The following is a 21,008-nucleotide window of genomic DNA, read 5'->3' on the forward strand; positions in this document are numbered from 1 at the left end:
GCATCAATATACTGTATGTATTACTGAATCTCTGTGGTCACAGGTCAGAACAGAAGAAGGGAAGCTGCAGGGAATTTCATGCCCCGTCCCGCTCCCATAGATTGCGTGTATTGGGGAATTGCTAGTTATGCAACTTCCTAATAGGGCCATGAAGACAAACACTAAGGATATAAAGTGAGGCTTATTATTAGTGGTTCCCCAGCTGCTGTAGAACTACAACTCCTAACATGCTCTGATGCACCATGGGAGCACTTTGCTAGTACTACTCCCTTGTTCAAAGGGTAACGCTCAGTACAAGGGTAACGCTCAGTACACGTCATGCTCGGTACAGATCTACAGCCTCGCCAACTTTACCCGACTCATGTCGTAAAAATTTGGGCCAGGTGCTTCATAAAAAGGGCGCTCAGTCTAGACACCACACTTTTCAATGTGCAGACTAATGGCATAAAAATACTGATAATCCTCCCCATACAGCTCAATTCACCCAGTATATGATAAACCCAACTGCCTGCAGCCACCACTAGGGGGAGCTCAGTGCATGGACATTTTTACAGCATCTACTGAACTCAATGGCGGCTGGAAAAACCTCGATTCACTGAACTCCCCCTAGTGGCGGCTGCTGGAAAATGTTGTAAGGAAGCAGGAGAAACAGCGCCAGGCCCCTCTGAGCCCCAGGAAGCAGCAGGAGCTGCCTCTATGGGCGACTACGTCACTGAAGGTAACCTTTATTACATATTGCAGCTGAATACTCTTTTGCTTCCTGGATGCTTTTGAACCCTTTTTGGAAATGAATCGTGCGCGTAGTCTAAAGATTTTAGAGAAAATAAAGTAGGTCAGGAGAGGAGACATAAGACGAGCCAGAGATGCTCATTATCCTGGAAATCCTCCGCTTCTTGCACCCCGGGGACTCACCACGAGGCTCGTGTTAAACTTGTAGAACCTCTGGACGGTTCGGTCGCTGAAGCTGTTGCAGAGATTTTTCTTGACGAAGTTGGGGTGGTTGAGGATGTCGTTTGCAACAAGAGGTTCCTGGAGGGAAAAAAAAAAAAGTAAAATATGGGAGCTCTTGGGTTAGCGGATTACAGCGCCCCGATTTGTCAGGGTGGGGGGCGCTGTGGTACCTTATGAGTGATGTGCTGCTGCTCCACTGGAGCATGGCCTTTCGGATCAATGAGCGTTGGGTGCGCCACCAGGTAACCTCTGTCCTCCATGATGAAGCACCTATCAAAGCAACGGCCGACAGTCAGAACATGGGGAGAAGCCATTCACCGCAGGTCAAGCTTGTGTATGGGTGACTGAGCCCGGGGAATGCAGAGGCCCGAGGGGAAACCACGCAGCCGGCAGAAGCCAAAATACAGGACTAGAAATGTGAGCAATAGTTTTCCGCAGTGAATCTGATGCTAAAGCTATTTTCACACTTGCGGCAGAGTTATCGGACAAGCAGAAAAACGTATGCCAACTGGATCCTGATCAGTCAGAAAAATGCATTGAAATGCCGGATCCGTCTTACCAGTGTCATCTGGAAAAACGGATCTGGCATTTATTTTTTTCGCTCTGCGCATGACTGATCCGGCATTCAGGCAAGTCTTCAGTTTTTTGGGCCGGAGATAAAACCGTAGCATGCTGCGGTATTATCTCCGTCCTGGTCAGAAAGACTGAAGACATCCTGAACGGATCGCTCTCCATGCAGAATGCATGGGGATATGCCTGACCAGTTCTTTTCCAGTATTGAGCCCCTAGGACGGAACTCAATGCCGGAAAAGAAAAACTCAAGTGTGAAAGTGCCCTAAATTCGCTGATTTACAGGCAGATTTCACCTCTACTTTACTGAAAGGGGTGAAACGGCATTAAAAATTGGGCTTCAGATGTAAAAATTGGCACCACAGTTCGCGCCGCAGTCTTAGGGTCCATTCATACGTCTGCGGATCTGCAATACACCCAGCCGGCAATTGCGGACAAGAATAGAACATGTTATATTTTTTTCCGGAGCCGCGGACCGGAAGATCGTGGGCGCTCTCCGGAAATGCGGATGCGGACAGCACACTGTGCTGGGTATCCCCTGTATATAATTATATATGTACAGCTGGTAGACGTTATACATCTTCTTGTATATAGTGATATGGACCATGCTGGTATAACCTGGGTATCTCCTGTATTATATTATATATATGTACAGCTGGTATAAGTTATACATCTACTTGTATATAGTGATATGGAGCATGCTGGTATAACCTGGGTATCTCCTGTATATAATTATATATATACAGCTGGTATAAGTTATATATCTTCTTGTATATAGTGATATGGAGCATGCTGGTATAACCTGGGCATCTCCTGTATATAATTATATATGTACAGCTGGTATAAGTTATACATCTTCTTGTATATAGTGATATGGACCATGCTGGTATAACCTGGGCATCTCCTGTATATAATTATATATGTACAGCTGGTATAAGTTATACATCTACTCGTATATAGTGATATGGACCATGCTGGTATAACCTGGGAATCTCCTGTATATAATTATATATGTACAGCTGGTATAGGTTATACATCTTCTTGTATATAGTGATATGGACCATGCTGGTATAACCTGGGCATCTCTCCTGTATATAATGATATATGTACAGCTGGTATAAGTTATACATCTACTTGTATATAGTGATATGGACCATGCTGGTATAACCTGGGCATCTCCTGTATATAATTATATATGTACAGCCGGTATAAGTTATACATCTTCTTGTATATAGTGATATGGACCATGCTGGTATAACCTGGGCATCTCCTGTATATAATTATATATGTACAGCCGGTATAAGTTATACATCTTCTTGTATATAGTGATATGGGCCATGCTGGTATAACCTGGACAAGTGGGCGTCTCCTGTACAATACAGGCGAATACCTAGGTTATACCAGCATCATGGTCCACATAACTATATAACTATGTATAGGAGAGGGGACGCCCAGGTTCTACCATGATAGCCCATATCACTATATACAATGAGGGGCCATCATTCTCGGCGGTGTAGTGCTGCCGAGTGCATTCTCTTATTGCTGACGCTTTCCCTCCTCATACATTTACTCTGAGCTGAAGGGAGAAGAATAAACACTGCACTCATTAGAGACTCCCTCTAGCCTCTAAGATGGCGCCGCCGCCTTCACGTTACCTCGCCCTGCTGCTGCTGCGTGCGGCAGCAGTAGCGCGGCCATATGGGGTCGGCGGTGCCCCACTGAGCCGCACACAGAACGTCCTGTAGGATGTAGGAGAAATACATGTGGGCATTTTGCCAGCAGGGCGAGCGCTGAGCGGACATTACAAACTTGTCAGCGGGGGCACTATATTTGCTGCGCGGCCGTGCACCCGCGCAGCTTAGAGGGTACCACTGGGAGCGAGCCAAAAACAATGGAAGCAAAATGTCTACAGATCATGAGAACAGACATTCAGGGGAGCAGAACTGAGGATACTGAAATATATACCGCCGACCACGCCCAGGATAAAAAGCGGGAAGACCGCGGTTGGAGACGTTACCTTATTTTGTTGCCACCATCTTGATTGCACACTGGAAGCAACTCCATGAGAACTTTATAAAAGTATCGCAGGGTAAAGTCAATGCCCATTACTGCGACGGTGTGACCGGATGAGACCTGGGAACTGGAGAATCCAAGATGGCCGATTTACTCATTCAGAAAAACATGCCAGGATTAACAGTCCATGCATAATAAGAAGGTTACAATGACGCTATCGCTTTAAGGGGCTCCAAACATTTCTAATTTGCTCCACTTACCAATTCTCTGAATGCAGCCTGCAGTGTAAAGAATGGAGGTTTTGATTCATGGCTACGCTGTCAGTAACCATCAGTACTGTACTGGCAAATAGTTTTCATAACTCTTTCCCACCTGGCATACTGAGACTATAATAGAAGGCGTATATATCCACGTGTAGGGCCACGGATACAAATCTCCAGTAAGTGCATGTTGGGGGTTGTAGTTGTTGTTGAGATATATTTGCATGGCCGGAAAGAAAGCCATTTTCTACATTGTAACCTGTACATCAGCGACTCACTTGGAGGACTGGACGGTGTGACTTATGGTGACCACGTAGCCGGCGCCTCCCACGTCCAGGTACGGTCCAGTGAAGGTGATTAGCCCTGGATTGGCCAATGCATGAAGATACCTGAAGAAGAAGAAAACCGTAATCTTTACAACCATTGCAGAAAGAGAAGGGAGATGACGTCTGCTAAAAGTAATGGCGCCTGTGGAAAGGACATCTTATTGGGAAATGAATGGCGCCAACATGTCTTCTATGAACACCAAATCCCGCCACGGGGTTGCCACTTTGCTACAAGACTTTGCAACAGAGTCTACATTTCAGGAGCCTGCAGTGTAAAGAATAGAGGTGTCCATTGTGGCTGCAAGTGGCAACTGAGCTGTAATGTAAATGACAGAACAGTCACAGCAACTGGTGAGACTCGGGGGATGCTGGGAGTTGTAGTTTTGCCACAGCTGAGAACCACGGCTCTAGGGGGTGGTGGTTTGTGTGCAAGTGTTACGAAGGCAACCTACCTGCGCTGGGTACCCAAAATATGGTGCGGCATAGACCAAACCATCTGACCAATATACATCATCATCGCCAGGGAATTCTGCTTCATTGTAGCAATTTTTGTTTTGATAAAAGTAACACCTCCCGACATCAGGGATAGAACGGTATAAGTTCCCTTAGTGCTGAGCGCCGGGGCTTACCATTGTCTCCTACTGGGATCAAACGCTTTGTCCATGAGCGACCCGGGGTAGATTCGCAGCACCCCATTGGGCGTTGCTATGTAACGGCGCACAATGTAACTGTTCAGACTGCTCATGTCCATCTGTCTCATCCATTCATCGGTGACGTGACTGGTAGCCATGACTTCATTTCTGACAGAAAACTGTGAAGATAAAGGCCAGCATGGCAGGGGAGCGTTAAAGACGGCCATGAAAGGATATTAATCTGCCGCGAGCTTGCGGATAAGCTGGACGGACAATTCTCATTTCTTTTTTTTTTTTAAGATAACTTTTTATCCAGATCCAACATCAGGAGACAAAATAAATCCAACATCAGGGAGAAATATATGAAAAAAGCTCTAAAGGCACCAAAAAAATAAATAAATGGAAAAACGTTTTTAAAAGGGCTATTACCATCATGGAAATTGGGGGCTAGGACTGAGCTCGGTTCTAAGTACAGGTGTGGGTCCCTAAGGTGGGACCTGCACCTATCACACATGTCCAAGATGGGCCAACCCCTTTAATATTGCCTGAGGCTGCACTACTGAGAGGATCTGACGACAACATGCGCCCTTCTGATTTCGGTCACCGGCAGTGTTTAATAAAACTGATGTAAAATGTAGCAATTGACCACAGCAACCATTCATGTTACTTCTTCATATTTTGCTGGAATTTCATTGGCCGATTCTAGTTTTGATAGATCTCCCCTGTTGAATGGATCCAAATCTGCACATATACATATGCAACCCCCCCCAAAGCTCATATTGCAATACAGACTACATTAGTAAAGCTACACTACATGGACTTTAATTTTCCCCTTAGTTCCACTTTAAAGGACATTTGTATAATACAAATCAGTCTCCTTCCCCCTCTGGCAGCTCACAGTATAATCCTTTGTTACTTCCCCTACAGAAGGAGTCTTCTCAGCTCTACTCCTGATAAGCAGGGCAGAAGGAAACTCCTAATGAGTCCTGCAGTGAACGGAGGATCATTATGCAGAGACCTGGCTGTGAGTAACTGAGCATGTGCGTCCACCAGTGATCACTTCATTAGGTGGTCATGCACTTTGCTTTACACTGCGAACACCAGGTGATTGCATAATGGCACTGTTCAGACAGACAGTCCCGACGCTTTCTTGCACCAACCTTGAGACCGGGGTTTGCAATCAGACGGGTGTTATCGCTCAGGTACGCCGTGTAGTGCTCCACCATGCGCTTCGTCTCCGGCTGACTCAGATGCTCATACGGAGAAGAGAAACTTCCGGCTGCCAACATGACCGTAGGGCTCTCTGTAAAATCAAGCGAGCGTTTATTTAGCGGGTGGGACGCGTCTTACAGAAGGAGGGAGGGGCTAATCGGCCGCGATCATCCGCTTTACCGAGCGTGGCCAGCTGCTTGAAGTGAAGGCAGGCGGTGGGCTGGCCCAGGAGATCCAGGCGATGGTAGAGGAGCTTACTGCTGGGGACCGTGTTCAGGTTCTTCAAATGTTTCACAGGGATTTCTGGTTGTATCACCACAATACACAAGATAAAGGAGGTGTCCTGGACCTGAGGCAAAGGATTACTCAACATAAGATCAATGGAGTCTAGGAGCTGAACTCTTCCAGCATTCCCTTCTGCTTCAGCATCTGCACTGAACTTTCTACAGCGATATGCAGACTAAGAAGTGTCTTCTTCAGGACAGAAACTGTACAGTTATCTAACGTGGGAGAAGTAACCCCCTCCCCTGCATTACAGATGCTAAGCTCTGAGAACAGAAGCAATTAGCAGAATTGTGAATGCCGCTCTGGAGAATAATACAGGATGTAATTCAGGATCAGTACAGGATAAGTAATGTATGTACACAGTGACTGCACCAGCAGAATAGTGAGTGCAGCTCTGGAGTATAATACAGGATGTAACTCAGGATCAGTACAGGATAAGTAATGTATGTACACAGTGACTACACCAGCAGAATAGTGAGTGCAGCTCTGGAGTATAATACAGGATGTAATTCAGGATCAGTACAGGATAAGTAATGTAATGTATGTACACAGTGACTACACCAGCAGAATAGTGAGTGCAGCTCTGAAGTATAATACAGGATGTAACTAAGGATCAGTACAGGATAAGTAATGTAATGTATGTACACAGTGACTGCACCAGCAGAATAGTGAGCACAGCTCTGGAGTATAATACAGGATGTACCTCAGGATCAGTACAGGATAAGTAATGTATGTATGTATGTATGTACACAGTGACTCCACCAGCAGAATAGGGAGTGCTGCTCTGGAGTATAAGGCTACTTTCACACTTGCGTCAGAGGATTCCGGCATGCAGTTCCGTCGCTGGAACTGCCTGCCGGATCCGGCAATCCGGACGCAAACGGAGGTATCTGTCAGAAGGGTCCGGATCCGTCTGACAAATGCATTGTATTTTTTCCCACAGATTTAAGAACTGATCCGTCAATGCGGCACTAATACATTTCAATAGAAATTAATGCCGGATCCGACATTCCGGCAAGTGTTCCAGATTTTTGGCCAGAAAGAAAAATGCAGCATGCTGCGGTATTATCTCCGGCCAAAAAACGTAAGAGGGACTGAACCGATGCACCCTGAACGAATTGTTCTCCATTCAAAATGCATTAGGATAAAACTGATTACCTTTTTTCCAGTATCGACCCCCTAGGACGGAACTCAATACCGGAAAAGAAAAACACTAGTGTGAACGTACCCCAATACAGGATGTAACTCAGGACCAGTACAGGTTAATATACTGCACACAGATCCTATAACCAGGGCCTCCAGTGTGATATCTCCGTAAATTAGAGGAAGAAATATCTTCCTGTGGGAAACTGTCTTGCAGATCACAGTGATTCCCACCACATGCATTTATTACAATAAAGAGGATTACGGTTCAGGCGGTTAGCAGGGTCTTACCATCTTCCAGGCATAGCTGACATTGTACGCCTCCTTCCCAGGGTCTCGCAGCTTGTTGACGTGCCAAGACAGGGAGGAATTCACAGGCACCGTAATAATCTGACTGCCCAGGGGGAGGCTGAGGAGGAAACAGACAACGATACGTCTCAGGCAAACTAATACACGAGTCCGAGACCTAACAACATCAATCTGAACTGTCATCATCTGTCAGATCAACCGCTGCACCACGTTCACAGGACGCAGCGAGCAAAAGACAAGCCGCACTCCCTATTCCAGGCACGGGACACAGACGTGGGGATTAGGGAATCTCACACTGTGGAAACCATAGTACACCAGAAACTACCCATCATACAACCATTACACTGCATGTCCTGATGCTCAATAATACCGCCAGGTGGAAGTATGATAGTACTTATATTGTACATAGGAACAGTATTATAGTAGTTATATTATTTTACATAGGAGCAGTATTATAGTAGTTATATTCTTGTACATAGGGAGCAGTATTACAGTAGTTATATTCTTGTACATAGGAGCAGTATTATAGTAGGTATATTCTTGTACATAGGAGCAGTATTATAGTAGTTATATTCTTGTACATAGGGAGCAGTATTATAGTAGTTATATTCTTGTACATAGGGAGCAGTATTACAGTAGTTATATTCTTGTACATAGGAGCAGTATTACAGTAGTTATATTCTTGTACATAGGAGCAGTATTATAGTAGGTATATTCTTGTACATAGGAGCAGTATTATAGTAGTTATATTCTTGTACATAGGAGGCAGTATTATAGTAGTTGTATTCTTGCACATAGGAGCAGTATTATAGTAGTTATATTATTTTACATAGGAGCAGTATTATAGTAGTTATATTCTTGTACATAGGGAGCAGTATTATAGTAGTTATATTCTTGTACATAGGAGCAGTATTACAGTAGTTATATTCTTGTACATAGGAGCAGTATTATAGTAGTTATATTCTTGTACATAGGAGCAGTATTATAGTAGTTATATTCTTGTACATAGGAGCAGTATTATAGTAGTTATATTCTTGTACATAGGAGGCAGTATTATAGTAGTTATATTCTTGTACATAGGAGCAGTATTATAGTAGTTATATTCTTGTACATAGGAGCAGTATTATAGTAGTTATATTCCTGTACATAGGAGGCAGTATTATAGTAGTTATATTCTTGTACATAGGAGCAGTATTATAGTAGTTATATTCCTGTACATAGGAGCACTATTATAGTAGTTATATTCTTATACATAGGAGGCAGTATTATAGTAGTTATATTCTTGTACATAAGAGGCAGTATTATAGTGGTTATATTCTTGTATATAGGAGCAGTATTATAGTAGTTATATTCTTGTACATAGGAGCAGTATTATAGTAGTTATATTCTTGTAGATAGGAGGCAGTATTATAGTAGTTATAATCTTGTACATAGGAGCAGTATTATAGTAGTTATATTCTTGTACATAGGAGCAGTATTAAAGTAGTTGTATTCTTGCACATAGGGGAAGTATTATAGCAGTTTTAGTTTATAGTGGGCCCTTTTGTGAACCCTTATCCTTCCTTATTAGGTTTTGGCAGCTTATCGGGATGACAAAGTGCATCGGACAAATCACCTTTAAAGGGAACCTGTCACCGGGATTTTGTGTATAGAGCTGAGGACATGGGTTGCTAGATGGCCGCTAGCACATCCGCAATGCCCAGTCCCCATAGCTCTGAGTGCTTTTATTTCTCTGGTCACACAAGTAAGATATGACTCTTATGTTAATTTGCATATGGATCAAATAGGGTTTATTTACACAATAAAAGCACACAGAGCTATGGGGACTGGGTATTGCGGATGTGCTAGCGGCCATCTAGCAACCTATGTCCTCAGCTCTATACCCAAAATTCCGGTGACAGGTTCCCTTTAAGGTTGAGCATGTGTGTGCTGAAACGACTAAATATTCAGAACTAAATAAAGGTTTTAATTTAATTTAAATTTTTCTAAATGCTTCTGTAATTTCTGCATCTTTGGAGCCAAGGTCGCCTGCGACTGGAATTAACCTTGAAGCATCGCTTTCTTGCAGCACTAAAACCTTGGCTGTTTCTATGATCTAGATCAGATAAGAACACAAGGAGCTTTAGCAAAACTTTGTGCTGAGGCTTTGAAGCCGCCGACCTCCGTGTTTATTGACTCTCGCTCAGTCGCTACATGACACGGGCATATGGAGAATTTCTCACTCTTGGCCATCAAAGCAACTTCAGGGACATGTGAAATTGCTTCAGTTTAATGTTTGCCGAGGAGTAATGGAATATATTTGTCATATTTGCCTTTGTCAAGTTTGTGCCATAAGAAAATTCCATATAATCTGTCTGAAATTCCCACCAAATACAATGTGCACGTCTCATGGACGATCCCATACCATCTGCAGACTATATGGAGTCTGGGATCTAAGGTAAGGGGGGCTGACCGCTATTCCTTCAGACTCCCCCATAGACACGCATGCTCAGATCAGCCAAGTGTGCATGGATTTTTAATGGTGAGAGGGAAAAAGCTGCTGCCAAACCCCTCTGCCATAGGCTTATCTCCTGCGGAAACAAAGCGTCCCACACGCCTGATCCTTCAGAAAGCAATCGGATCTGTCAGACTTCCATTTAGTGTATATGGGCCCACTAACTGAACGCTTACAGACCCCAGACCTGATCATCCAGCACACACTATACTGGGTATAACCTATTACCCCGCAGATTAAAGAGTTAAATTTACCTGAGAATATTCTGCCGAACCAATGAAAACCTGGGGATGTTCTCATAGTGGATAATATCGGTGTGCAGGGGAGGCTCCACCAGTAGGTACGGCCGGGTCAGCGAGGGGTGCATCAACGTGTAACCTTGCAGGAAAGAGGGAAAGTATTTAGAAGGACCTTTAAGTATTTGGGGATCTTTCACAATTCGCGCGGTAGCGTTCACATTTTTAGATTAATCAGAAGGGGACACCAAAGAGCATTGGAAAGTGGATAATATTCTCATTAATTTACAGTTGCAAGAAAAAGTATGTGAACCCTATGGAATAATATGGATTTCTGCACAAATTGGTCATAAAATGTGATCTGATCTTCATCTAAGTCACAACAATAGACAATCACAGTCTTCTTAAACTAATAACAGACAAAGAATTAAATGTTACCATGTTTTTATTGAACACACCATGTAAACATTCTCAGTGCAGGTGGAAAAAGTATGTGAACCCTTGGATTTAATAACTGGTTGAACCTCCTTTGGCAGCAATAACTTCAACCAAACGTTTCCTTTAGTTGCAGATTAGACGTGCACAACGGTCAGGAGTAATTCTTGATCATTCCTCTTTACAGAACTGTTTCAGTTCAGCAATATTCTTGGGATGTCTGGTGTGAATCTCTTTCTTCAGGTCATGCCACAGCATCTCCATCGGGTTGAGGTCAGGACTCTGACTGGGCCACTCCAGAAGGCGTATTTTCTTCTGTTTAAGCCATTCTGTTGCTGATTTACTTCTATGCTTTGGGTCGTTGTCCTGTTGCAACACCCATCTTCTGTTGAGCTTCAGCTGGTGGACAGATGGCCTTAGATTCTCCTGCAAAATGTCTTGATAAACTTGGGAATTCATTTTTCCTTTGATGATAGCAATCCGTCCAGGCCCTGACACAGCATAGCAGCCCCAAACCATGATGCCCTCAGCACCATACCTCACAGTTGGGATGAGGTTTTGAGGTTGGTGTGCTGTGCCTCTTTTTCTCCACACATAATGTTGTGTGTTTCTTCCAAACAACTCAACTTTGGTTTCATCTGTCCGCAGAATATTTTGCCAGTACTGCTGTGGAACATCCAGGTGCTCTTGTGCAAACTGTAAACGTGCAGCAATGTTTTTTTTGGACAGCAGTGGCTTCCTCTGTGGTATCCTCCCATGAAATCCATTCTTGTTTAGTGTTTTACGTATCGTAGATTCGCTAACAGGGATGTTAGCATATGCCAGAGACTTCTGCAAGTCTTTAGCTGACACTCTAGGATTCTTCTTCACCTCATTGAGCAGTCTGCGCTGTGCTCTTGCAGTCATCTTTACAGGACGGCCACTCCTAGGGAGAGTAGCAGCAGTGCTGAACTTTCTCCATTTATAGACAATTTGTCTTACCGTGGACTGATGAACAGCAAGGCTTTTGGAGAAACTTTTATAACCCTTTCCAGCTTTATGCAAGTCAACAATTCTTAATCATAGGTCTTCTGAGAGCTCTTTTGTGCGAGGCATCATTCACATCAGGCAATGCTTCTTGTGAAAAGCAAACCCAGAACTGGTGTGTGTTTTTTATAGGGTAGGGCAGCTGTAACCAGCACCTCCAATCTCATCTCATTGATTGGACTCCAGTTGGCTGACACCTCGTCCCAATTAGCTCTTGGAGATGTCATTAGTCTAGGGGTTCACATACTTTTTCCACCTGCACTTTGAATGTTTACATGGTGTGTTCAATAAAAACATGGTAACATTTAATTATTTGTGTGTTATTAGTTTAAGCAGACTGTGATTGTCTATTGTTGTGACTTAGATGAAGATCAGATCACATTTTATGACCAATTTGTGCAGAAATCCATATCATTCCAAAGGGTTCACATACTTTTTCTTGCAACTGTATATTTACAATTGCCATTTGTGCAAATACGATTTGGAGCTTCTGCCATTTTGAATGCATGTTTAAATGAGTTCTGCAGTTTTTTTAAACGGATGATCTATCCTCTGGATAGCTCAGCAGCATCTGATCGGCGGGGGTCCGACACCCGGGACCCCTGCCGATCAGTTGTCTGAGAAGGCAGCGGCGCTGGCAGTAGCGCCGTGGCCTTCTCGCTGTTTACCGCCGGCCCAGTGACGTCACGACTAGTATTAATGGCCTGGCCTGGGATAAGCTCTGTTCACTTGAATGGAGCTTAGCCTCGCCCAGGCCAGTTGATACTAGTTGTGACGTCACTGGGCCTGCGGTAAACAGTGAGAAGGCCACGGCGCTACTGCCAGCGCCGCTGCCTTCTCAGACAGCTGATCAGAGGGGGCCCCGGGTGTCAGACCCCCGCCGATCAGATGCTGATGATCTATCCAGAGGAAAAACTGCAGAACCTCTTTAAATAAGATCATATACAACAGCTATAATGCCTGCCCGGTCCTGTCAAACAAAGTGCAGAGGGCGCAGCAGTTGCAGAGAGGGCAGAGCCTTTAGGTGTAAAAGGTAACGCCCCCGTTGCTTCTAGATTCTCATCTGCATACTATAAAGAATCACTTATCTCAGCAATGCGGCACATATGAACATGGGACCGACACGGATGCCTTCAGCTGCCAAGCGCACATGTAACAGGTCAGCCGGTGTCATAGGTACAAAACTGCTGACAGATGCCCTACATTCATATCCAGTCTGTCTTCTGCCTTTAGAGGGTTAGAGGTTCATTTTCCCAGCAGCGCCAGCTCTGGGGAAAAGGCAGGAGAGGCCATCAATATCAGATTGGCGGGGTCCCACTTTACGCAGTTGGGCACCTGTCTACCTCGGTACGCCCACCTGCATGTCGCCTACTTAGTTGCAGCAGTGCGGGGTGCTGCCGCAGCGTTGTGCTGGCCCGATGCATAGGATGAAGCTGCAACACATTGGTAAATAGATGGCATGCAGGCGGATGGATGGACGACAACAATGGAGGTGCTGCAGGCCCTTTTAACAGCTACCGAGAGTCAGACGCCGACCAATATGACATTGGTGGCCTATCCTGTAGACCCTTTTAATAGAGGTGGTTCCCCATGTACAAACCATAAGACTGGAGAGTGGCTGTAAAGAGTTTCTCCCGCTGTGGAGGACCCAGCACATCCATGCATGCTCAACCTGTGGCCCTCCAGCTGTTTGCAAAACTACAAATCCCAGCATGCCTGGACAGCTAACAGCCTAGAGCATGGTGGGAGTTGTAGTTTTACAACAGCTGGAGGGCCGCAGTTTGAGCATCCCTGCAATTACATAAAACACTTCATTGACTACAATAGGAACGGTGTAATGCTTCCTTCCTCCAGAGGGGGCACTGCAGGGAAATCCGACCACTACATGTGATGCAGCCTAATGGAATTTTTTTTTTTCCCTCCTAAAGCAAATTGCAAATCGACCTGCTGCTGCTGCAAATGAGCCAAGGTTCAACAACAACACCCGGGCCTGACAGCTGTAAAAGTGGGCTTAGATTTGAGCGCAGAAAGTAACCACATGTTCCCGTACCGCTCCCAGCAATGACTGACTGCGCTCGCAGCCAAGGTTGTAAAAATCCTATTTCGTGTGCCAAGCTCCCTGGCACCACAGGCACCGACTTGTTTATCTTGCAGGTTGGTCCAAGTGCTATTTGATCTCGAATCACTTAATATTTATCTGTTTCGTGGCCAAAATGTGCAGTTGGGAGGCGACGTCGGGGGAGCCCGCCATTCTCCGCAGATCCCGCCAGGCCTGGAAAGAGGCAGGACGCGGAGCCTCGCGAGGGTTTACGACACCCTAGCGGTATTTGGAGTGGCACATCCTGCGCGGCGGGTCACAAAGATACCTTTGTTATCTATGAGAAACGTATACGAGGCCAGAGAGTCTTGGTAGTAGGTGACGTCCTCGAGGATGTACGCGAGGTTCACGTCTACGCCCACGATTCCCAGGAGAAGGTTCCCAAAATAACACGGCTTGCTGACGGTCATAATCAGACCTGAAACACAGAGAACGCAGGTGTGACACGGAACCGGAAGGGAAAATGACGGCAATCATCGTACAAAAGGAACTTTCCAGCTTTACTTAAGTTCCATCATTTTGTAGTGGGAAGTTTAGCAGATTTCTAATTACCCTCTGCTTGCTGTCAGTAAATGGAATCGTTATTCTTTACATTCAGTGTTCAGAAACCGTGTTCTACTTGGACACAACTGCAGGTTGTTACAATGTATCAGCACAGCGCAGAGTGACACACTATTCTTGTGTAGACCCGACATACTGGCCCGGAGAATCAAACTGGGGGGGGGGGGGGGGTGGAGAAAGAATTCTCCTGGAAGATTTTTGGGGGGGTCTGGGGTTTGTATAAAGGCTGGTCTGTACCCCTCCTTGGAATCTCATTTTCTAAAGCTGGTAAGTATGACTAATGGACTTCCTACACCAATACACTGTAACCACCGGCAGTTGTGTGAAAGATGGCATCTATAGGCATAAAAATATGCCATAATGAGTGACCATGACACAATTTCCTAGAAACCATAAAGAAAACTAACCATTCTTTACACTGCAGGCTGCATTCAGAAAACTGGGATATGATGCTCAAGCATTAAGAAAAATGAACCTATATCTACATGTGCCATACTGCGATGTTTAGGACTTACCATCGCCCATCTCATCAGAGTACGGCAGGCTGAACACGGCCTCGTCAATCATGCGGTTAGGAAGGTTGGTGTAAAACCTCCCCACTGTCGTCTCCAGGTTGCTGAGCTGATTTAGGACCATCATGCTCCCCTTGGTAATGGGAAGTCCGCTCTTGTCCGAGAAGCCATATTTTGCTGAATTCTGCTCTGCTAGGTCACGGAGGAACGCCAACTCCTTCAGACCAGTCACTCCATCTAACATGGAAAAAAAACGAGAACTTGTCAGTAAAAAAAAGGGGCAATGAAACGGGCACTAGACTGGGCTGCGGAGTCAGTACACCTGTATTCTATCACGCAACGACTCCAGCTCCTTCATAAATGGCCAATAATTTAATAACAAATTTATTGTAGCAAAATGCAAAAATCAGGCCCGCTCACCGTCATGTAAGTAATCAGGCGACTTGGATAGAACATAAATCATATTTATTGGAATATAATTTCTGAAATTCCTGAAAATTTCTAAATGCCTGTAAGTAAATATGTAATGCAATGTTCATTTAATAACTAGAAAACAGTGTTATACACTGAATAATTGTAAGAAATCTATGAACTTGTCTTCCGAAAAACTTAGGCAAGCTCTATATGTACGTCCTGGAAATGCAGAGAATCGTGTGCAAGTTGCGCTTGCTAGAAAAAAAAAAAAAAAAAAAAAAGTGTTGTCTGGGAATAAATAACTTTTCACAGGTCCCTGCTATGGAAAGATTCACTATCCGCAGCTCCGGTTCATTGAGCTGGCTCCGGTGTGTTCATCTTCTGGTCCAAGACTTGTTTACTTCCTCTCCGGCATGGGCATGATCATCCACAGGAGACACATTACCACTGAAGCCAGTCACTGGCTGCAGCGGAGCAGTTAACCATGAAAGAATGAAGTAAACAAGAGGCGGATGTCTTGTTGGATACACAGGAGCCAGCGCACAGGACTGCAGCGTCAGGGAGCCGGTAAGTAGGAATCTTTCCATAGCAGAGGCAGGGTGTGGGTAGGTGAGAACTGATTATCTATCACCTCTAGAACGCACTGTTTATCACTATTTAAAGTATAAGGACAGAAGAGAACACAGAAGAGGTGAGAACTGATAATCACCACTAGAACACCCTGCATATCACTGTGTATAGTAAAAGGACGGGAGAAGACAGGAGAGTTGAGAACTGATGATCTATCACCTCTAGAACACCCTACTTGTCACTGTGTATAGTAAAAGGACGGGAGAACACAGGAGAGTTGAGTACTGATGATCTATCACCTCTAGAACACCCTGCATATCACTGTGTATGGTAAAAGGACGGGAGAAGACAGGAGAGGCGAGAACTGATGATCTTTCACCTCTAGAACGCCTTGCTTGTCACTGTTTATAGTATAAGGACAGAAAAGAACACAGGAGAGTTGAGTACTGATGATCTATCACCTCTAGAACACCCTGCATATCACTGTGTATAGTAAAAGGACGGGAGAACACAGGAGAGTTGAGTACTGATGATCTATCACCTCTAGAACACCCTGCATATCACTGTGTATAGTAAAAGGACAGGAGAAGACAGGAGAGTTGAGTACTGATGATCTATCACCTCTAGAACACCCTGCTCGTCGCGTTTTTTGTTGCTGGCTTTTCTAAATTCCTATAAAAGTTTATAAATTAATTACACAATCTTACTAACAGAAATGTATTAAGCTGGAGTCTATATATATTTACTGAACATGACTTTATGACTTTGACTCCACAGCTCTGTACTAGACCCTCGTTCTTGGAATCAGTAGCGCCCGAAAAGATGGACTTCCACCAATAAGACCATTTAGAGCATATCCAATCCATATATTGCAATATATAGCAAGATCTAAGCCTCCCTTTAACCTCTGGCACTGTAGGAGCATAGGCCTTCACCCCTCCACCACCACAGTAACAATGGCCGCGCAGTCTCACCGTTCATAATGGCATAAGTAAGGATCATGACCGAATTGTTCAGCTGACTGTTCTCTTCGTTAATGACTCTCAGTGTGGACTTCTTATCATCTTCGGAGGAATCCTTTGAGGTGATTCCAGCGGATAAATAGATAATCACCAAGTCAGTATCTGGGAAAGAAGAAGACAGAGAATGAGCCTCACAACCTGATCACACAGATTCGTGGATTTCTTAAATAACCGCAAAAGGAATAAAAACAAGAGAAAAAAAAACATCATTGTAAAATCTGACACAATGTAACAGAACGTTTCGTTTCACCCGTGCTGTGCATTTATCCTAAACATCCACCAATCACAACAAAGTTTCTATATTCTAGAAAACCTCTGGCAGAATTAATTTTTTCAGTCCCTAAGTAATAGGGGATGAAAATGGGATAATAAAATGGTTGTCGGGATGCTGCTTTCAGTATAATTTGCGAAACAAAGTTGAAATGCAGGATGCTGCAAAAAATAGATCTGCCCTAAGAACAATAGCAGCGCTGCATGTAACATCCGTTCTGGTTGGTAACATGAGAGGGTGCAACAAGGGCGCCAAAACACAGATATACACTAAATACATATAATGCAGACATATGCAAAAAATTAGGCCGATCACTACACCCGATAAGGATATGTAGGGGCAACGGTGATATGTAACACAGCCGGATATCACACAATATCTGTTTTATAGGCAGCCTACAAACAGTCCCGGCATTGTCTGTATTCTATAGTTGGCCTGTAACATGCACATTGCTTTATTGCAAGGTTTTATTACAAACCCAATGGGGAGCATCTGGAGTCACATAAATATAATATATTTCAAGTAATAAACATCTGCTCCATTATTAGGAGAACGAGCGGTTTCGGGTTCATACATTAGGGACTAGTTTAGGGGTAATATCATATTGGCGAGTTCTGTAGCTGTGGTTTATATCTACCAGAAACCAGAGACTTTCCTCAGTGTCTCCAAAATCTGATTCTTACATAAAAAACAATTTCCCCTTAAAGTAAAAGCAACATCACTGCGCAACTATTCTGAGAACAAATCATCTCACAAAACCCAGGAATATAACTACTATAATACTGCTCCTATGTACAGGAATATAACTACTATAATACTGCTCCTATGTACAGGAATATAACTACTATAATACTGCCTCCTATGTAGAAGAATATAACTACTATAATACTGCCTCCTATGTAGAAGAATATAACTACTATAATACTGCTCCTATGTACAGGAATATAACTACTATAATACTGCTCCTATGTACAAGAATATAACTACTATAATACTGCTCCTATGTACAAGAATATAACTACTATAATACTGCCTCCTATGTACAGGAATATAACTACTATAATACTGCCTCCTATGTACAAGAATATAACTACTATAATACTGCTTACTATGTACAAGAATATAACTACTATAATACTGCTTACTATGTACAAGAATATAACTACTATAATACTGCCTCCTATGTACAATAATGTAACTACTATAATACTGCTCCTATGTACAAGAATATAACTACTATAATACTGCCTCCTATGTACAAGAATATAACTACTATAATACTGCTCCTATGTACAAGAATATAACTACTATAATACTGCCTCCTATGTACAAGAATATAACTACTATAATACTGCTCCTATGTACAAGAATATAACTACTATAATACTGCTCCTATGTACAAGAATATAACTACTATAATACTGCTCCTATGTACAAGAATATAACTACTATAATACTGCTCCTATGTACAAGAATATAACTACTATAATACTGCCTCCTATGTACAAGAATATAACTACTATAATACTGCCTCCTATGTACAGGAATATAACTACTATAATGCTGCCTCCTATGTACAAGAATATAACTACTATAATACTGCCTCCTATGTACAGGAATATAACTACTATAATACTGCTCCTATGTACAAGAATATAACTACTATAATACTGCTCCTATGTACAAGAATATAACTACTATAATACTGCTCCTATGTACAAGAATATAACTACTATAATACTGCTCCTATGTACAAGAATATAACTACTATAATACTGCCTCCTATGTACAAGAATATAACTACTATAATACTGCTCCTATGTACAAGAATATAACTACTATAATACTGCCTCCTATGTACAAGAATATAACTGCTATATTCCTGAGTAAGCAGCCGTCATCTGAGGAGAGTTATAAGTCACAGAAAACTAAGGCTACTTTCACACTCGCGTTTTGTGCGGATCCGTCTTATCTGCACAGACGGATCTGCACGAATAATGCAAAGGCTTGAATCCGTTAATTACGGATCCGTTTGCATTATTCATTCAAACAAAAAGTCTAAGTCAAAACGGATCCGTCCTGACTTACATTGAAAGTCAATGGGGGACGGATCCGTTTTCAATTGCACCATATTGTGTCAGTAAAAACTGATCCGTCCCCACTGACTTACATTGTAAGTCTAGACGGATCCGTTAGGCTCTGCATTGTCAGACGGTCAACAAAACGCTGCAAGCTGCGTTTTAGTGACCGTCTAAAAAACTTAACGGACACCAAACTGATGCATTCTGAACGGACCCTTATCCATTCAGAATGCATTGGGGCTTAACTGATCCGTTTTGGGCCGCTTACGAGAGCCCTAAAACGGACCTCACAAGCGGACCCAGAAACGCCAGTGTGACAGTAGCCTAAGTCTCCAATGAGTGCGTCTGTCAATCAGAAAACTGAGTATGCAAAAGAAACGAAGGACCATATCAAAAAGCAGCAGATTCCCAAGGATATAAAGTCTAACAATCTTATATTATATATATATATATATATGAAACAATTATAGCCACAGCCCTACGAGGGACCCCACATTCGGCCCTACATATGTGCACCCCTAATTCTCAATAGCACAAATATAAAGGTGGTCAGACGTGCACATTGTCTGCCCCACGTGTATCACTGGTGGACAGCAGCTTCCTCAGGGGTCCTAAACTAAACACAATAGCTGAAGCAGTACACCGCTATATACATGCAGAAATAATGAAAAAGTATCGCACGTATAACACAGAGGTGCGGGTCAAATGCAAGCAACTTAGATCAGGAAGTCAATCAGAATTCGAGGACCTACAAGTTTCCTATGACCGGACGCATCTTCTCTTCACAGGTGGAATCTTCTGCACGTTCTTGGGGTAAGTCATAACTCTGTGTAATTAATCTGTTTTAGATTTGCTAATACTGACACAGAGTTTACAAACTGCAAATCCTGGCAATTACAGCCGCCCTCTACGAGGAGGGTAAATAGAGGCCGTCAGCCCGGCGCTGGCACAGGATGAAAGGCTCGCGCACGGCATTGTGTGAAGACGTTTTCTTCTGCAAACATTTGGATTCCTACCTGGTGCTCTCATTAAAGAGAGGCATTGTTATACAGGAGCGTAATAAGAGCCAAACAGGAACGTCAGCGTGGAGAAATCGTAGGATTATAATAATGGTGGGAATTATAAAAAAAAGAGTGAAAAAACTGATAATATTGTAATTCTTCCCTGCGTTCCTTCCCGTGACCGCATAGGACGGAGCCGCCCACTGGACACTTCTCTCCATGCCGGCACATTATACTGGCAGCCAACCAGTTGTACAGGGTGGACCACGAAAAAGTAGTAGTATGACGAGATGAACGAGCAAGTGGGTTGCTTTTTTTTTTTTTTTTTAATCACCCACAAGTCACAAATGATGCTGCAAGTGGTCCCCGTTCAGGACTCTGCATCTTTGGGCAGGTCGGGTGAGGTCGGCTGATAACGGCTTGTGATGCTGCAGAAGAAACAAAGTCCTGCTTTTTCCATCACTCCGCACCTCATGGGACTTACTGGACGGGTTCATGAACTGTTTACGGAGGAGCGAACTGTGTTATGGCCGCCACGTTCCCCAGACTTGTCCACATGCGATTTTTATCTGTGGGGAAATTTAGA

General features: G+C 43.6%; 1 protein-coding gene across 2 annotated transcripts in view; it reads right to left on the reverse strand.

Moving 5' to 3' along the window:
• The window catches only part of CACHD1 (cache domain containing 1), a 90,603-nt gene that overhangs the window by 8,108 nt on the left and 61,487 nt on the right, over window positions 1-21,008 (reverse strand). For both annotated transcript variants that reach the window (XR_005774225.1, XM_040407526.1), the window contains exons 8-19: window positions 17,022-17,171; window positions 15,067-15,300; window positions 14,259-14,408; window positions 10,450-10,573; window positions 7,684-7,801; window positions 6,145-6,313; window positions 5,913-6,055; window positions 4,750-4,931; window positions 4,073-4,183; window positions 3,539-3,661; window positions 1,122-1,221; window positions 913-1,029 (exon numbers count right to left, since the gene is read on the reverse strand). Coding sequence is in view for 1 of the 2 variants with exons in the window: in XM_040407526.1 (XP_040263460.1) it covers window positions 913-1,029; window positions 1,122-1,221; window positions 3,539-3,661; window positions 4,073-4,183; window positions 4,750-4,931; window positions 5,913-6,055; window positions 6,145-6,313; window positions 7,684-7,801; window positions 10,450-10,573; window positions 14,259-14,408; window positions 15,067-15,300; window positions 17,022-17,171 (1,721 nt within the window). In the remaining variant the exon portion in view is untranslated. The remainder of the gene's footprint in view (window positions 1-912; window positions 1,030-1,121; window positions 1,222-3,538; window positions 3,662-4,072; window positions 4,184-4,749; window positions 4,932-5,912; window positions 6,056-6,144; window positions 6,314-7,683; window positions 7,802-10,449; window positions 10,574-14,258; window positions 14,409-15,066; window positions 15,301-17,021; window positions 17,172-21,008) is intronic.

The sequence above is a fragment of the Bufo bufo genome, chromosome 9 (genome assembly GCF_905171765.1).
Source record: "Bufo bufo chromosome 9, aBufBuf1.1, whole genome shotgun sequence".
NCBI lineage: Eukaryota > Metazoa > Chordata > Amphibia > Anura > Bufonidae > Bufo > Bufo bufo.